Consider the following 3,843-nt stretch of genomic DNA (forward strand, 5'->3'; position numbering starts at 1 on the left):
GCTTAGAACATAAACCAACGCTAGAAGTAACAGAAACACATAGCTAAAAGTTTTACTTTAATCACAAATTCACAACTAGAGATTTCATTTGCGTATCTTAGAAAGCTAAAAAGACATGTTAAATTTTTTAACCAATCAGCAAAAACATGTGCCACACAGATTTTAATGTTCATAATTCAGAATTTATCACATAAATATATTATTTATAAATATATTCTTTATTTGTAAAATTATTATTATTAAAACATTTCTTTCCAACACAGTTGAAATTCTCATGTGTGTTTTAAGGAAAAAAACCCCACCCTATTTCAATATGTATTACTAAACTTCAATGTGTGAATAAACCAGTGCCACCAAACTGAAAACGAAAAAAAAAGAAAAGAAACATACTGCTGTGTTGGATATGCAGTTGTTACTACAAATAACACCACATGTCCTACACGGTGATCATATACATGCTCTTATTTCTTCTCAGTCATTATCAGAACCATTTGGAGGTAGGAAAACCAATGCATCATTGAAAATATGCCCAAATGCCCTAAGACGGTATACCCCGTACATCATTACATGCATCTGATTAGGCGTCAGTCCATTAAAAGTAACAGCCATATCTGAACAACATCCTTCTACTACCTGGTTGGGGTGATTAGTCATTGCCTCTTTAATAAAAAGCCCAACAGACTTGGTGTTAAATACATCTTTTCCTTCAGCATCTTCTGCATTTTCTGCAAATACTCCAGCGTATTTCAGGCAGACTGCTAGCTGCTTATCTTCAGATATCTTCCAAATCATCCCTCCCTGTTCAGGACACTTTTCAGGAATACTGAGAAGGCTGTTAAGTCTCTTCATTGATTCTACACTTAAGACAATTCCTCCTTCCATACTCACATACTCGAGGTCTCCAGATTTTATAGTGTGGCCTAGATAGAAAGGTTGTGATGGATCCTTTTTTAACAAAAAGTACTTTAAGTTTTCAATAATAGCAAACGTAGTGGGGCGTGCAAGGAAGAACCAGTTGTATTGGTCTCTATATTTATCAAAGGCGTATTTGTAAGCTTTTCTCATCATTAACCACATGTCATTTGTTTCCATGTTAATTGACTCAAACACTTTAACATTTTCAGAACTGAAGAACTCTGCTTTGTCACAGTGTTTGGTCCAAGTCTCCTTCACTGCAGCCCAGAGACTCACATCTTTGGGTTTGACAAGGATGATACAGTATACTCGAAAGCTCTTACTGAGCTCCATGCGTTCATCCTCTGAAATTTTCAAGATATCTTCTTTATTAGGAGCTTGTAGGTGATGATGCTCATGGTGGTGCATTCTATTTCCATGACCAATCCTAATGTGTCCTAGCATAGTGATCAAGGCACAGAAAATGCTTCCAAGCATTACACCCTTCAAAAATGAACTGCTTTCAGAAAGCATTTTTCCTATAAAGAAGAAAAAGATCCTTAGGATACTTAATAGAAAAGGAGTCTAGTGATTTGATTTGATATTCCCCCTATACTTACATTTTGCTCTTAATGTCAAAAAAAAAAAAAAGGCTCCCAAGCTTGAAATCGAGTCAGTGCAAGTAGCACAAGAGAGTCTTAAGAATTTTTTGCTTCCAATGACACCTGATTACTGTTCAGTACAAAGTGGAAATTTGCAGCAACATCTTGCTGCCATAGAATTTTCTGGGAGGCTATTTTTGCACTTCATCTATAGGGATTTAATTAACCAAGTACTAAACCAAAGCACTAACCCCAGAAACTGATATTACAGAGGTTGTCTGTCCATCATTCTCTTTAAAGGAATTTCATTTCACAAGCTTGCATTATATTATTTAAATACCTCTGTGGATATAAATGGACTTTTACAACAAAACCTTAAATTGAACAGATAAAACCACCTACAATTGGTAAATCACCAATGGTATCTGTGCTGGCCTCTGTTCTCAACCTAGTGCTTTATTTAACTGATGGCTGCTGTCCTTAGGTGTTTTGAGTACATCTTGGAATTGATACCATATATGTTAATATTTACCCTTTTGTTCCTAAGACTAAATGGTTTCCAATACAGTATCTCAACTAACTGATGTATAATAATAAAAGCCCATAATGAAAATAGCTAAATTATTTGGATGAGAACTGAGTCAATATAGGCATATCTGGGGACTATTAATGAACATTTTTATTTCCTCCAAAGGCATTTTCTTATTCTTTGGGGAAGTAAAAAGGGAAAAGTCTACACTTTTATTTCAATTAGAAATTAAAAGAAAACCCAACATTAAATACAACTGTTGAGATTTTCCCAATCTCCCTTCTATCTCCACAAGGAATGTTCTACTGAGCTACTTAGATTTTCCCTTTGTTTCTTAAAGTTGAAAGTGGCCTTAGAAGCTATCTAATGTCACTTTTCTCATTTTACAGATAGGGAAACAGAGGGTCCACAGAGGTTAGGTAACTGACCCAAAGTCACAGTCAGCAATAGAACCGAACTAGAAATCAGATATCCTGGCATCAGTTTAATGGTTTTTCTATTACAGAATAAAGATCTCAACAGTGCTTCCACCCATATTATTGAGAATTTAATAAAAAGTTACTGAATAACCTTGTTTTCCTACAAATGGAAAAACATGTAGGATCTGTTAACCATAATTGATATTTTGCATCCAGCATCACTGTACTGCTACAAGGAAACCATCCCTTGGTTTTCTTCTAGAGGAAATGGACTTTGACCTCCATTACCTTAGAAGGACAACGTGTGGAACAACTTGACAGATGTAATTCCTAAGGAGGGGTGGGAAGTCGGGTGGGAAAGAGGCAGGACAGGTTTCCTGTGTCACTCACAGAACTTGGTCAACAAACACAGCTCTAATAAGGGAAAGAAAATTCACAGGAAACAAGCTCTGCTTGTTTTAGAATTGTCAGATGCACTCCAAAATGAATTATTTTATATAGGATTTTGGCATTTCATATTACACAATTTTCAATATGTCTGGCCTTTATATAATAGTTCACTAGTGTCTCTTAGATTGATAATGGTATATGTATGTCAGAATTCTTCCTGATGGGGATACTACTTATGAATCATTTGCACAAATTTTTCTAAGGAGTAGCATCTAGAGATGCACATGATAGGATATTTGGTGCAGAGGCAAGGGAAACTTAAAACCGCACACAAGCACAAGCGAGGCAGAAACGACCGGAGTGGTTTTTGAGATGAATCCTTTAGATGAAGGCGGTTGGGGTGGAGTATGGAAAAGGGAGGAGGGTGAAATGGAGAACGAAAGTGAGGGAGAGAACATGGTCATCTCAACACCCCAAGGAGGGGCCGAGGGAGCGCCTCTAGGAAGCCGGCGCTCTAACTAGCCCCCTCACTGTTCCTCACACTGCACCTGCCCGGACACACCGCGTGGAGTACGCTGGGAGTGGGCCAGGGCCCAAGCCTTCCCCGGAGAGGGGCGGGGTCAGGCCGCTCCGGGTGCTGCTCCGTGGGCAGCTCCAGGTGCGAGCCGATGCCCCAGCACTCACCCGCGTCTAGAGCGGCTCAGGGGCGGTAAAGCGCAGCCGCGCACGGCTTTCCTCTCACGTTCGCGCGCCACTCGGATACGTTCCTGGTCGGGCTGCTCTACATGCAGGCGGTTTCTTCTCGTTGGTTTCGCTAAAGGTGGTGAGGGCCCGGAAGTAGACGCCGCAACGGCGCGGGCAGCGGGGCGGGGCAAAGGAGCCCTAGGCCAGGCGGAGCCGCCCGCCCGCGTCGACGTCGGAAGGGCCCGCGCGCACGCAGCGCGCCCTTTCTCCCCGCCCCGTGCCGAGTTCAGAGAAGCGCGTCCTGCTGCGTGACCCGCACGCTCAC

General features: G+C 40.9%; 1 protein-coding gene across 1 annotated transcript; it reads right to left on the reverse strand.

The window, feature by feature from the left end:
- Window positions 1-289: 289 nt before the first annotated feature.
- On the reverse strand, window positions 290-3,631 carry C1GALT1C1 (C1GALT1 specific chaperone 1). Its single transcript, XM_082864306.1, has 2 exons — window positions 3,519-3,631; window positions 290-1,433 (listed from the first exon to the last, which is right to left on the reverse strand). Exon 2 carries the CDS (start codon window positions 1,426-1,428, stop codon window positions 472-474), a length of 957 nt encoding a protein of 318 aa, XP_082720432.1. The 5' UTR covers window positions 1,429-1,433; window positions 3,519-3,631; the 3' UTR covers window positions 290-471.
- Window positions 3,632-3,843: the final 212 nt, after the last annotated feature.

This window comes from Leucopleurus acutus, assembly GCF_964270905.1.
Source record: "Leucopleurus acutus genome assembly, chromosome: X".
In the NCBI taxonomy this organism is placed as follows: Eukaryota; Metazoa; Chordata; class Mammalia; order Artiodactyla; family Delphinidae; genus Leucopleurus; species Leucopleurus acutus.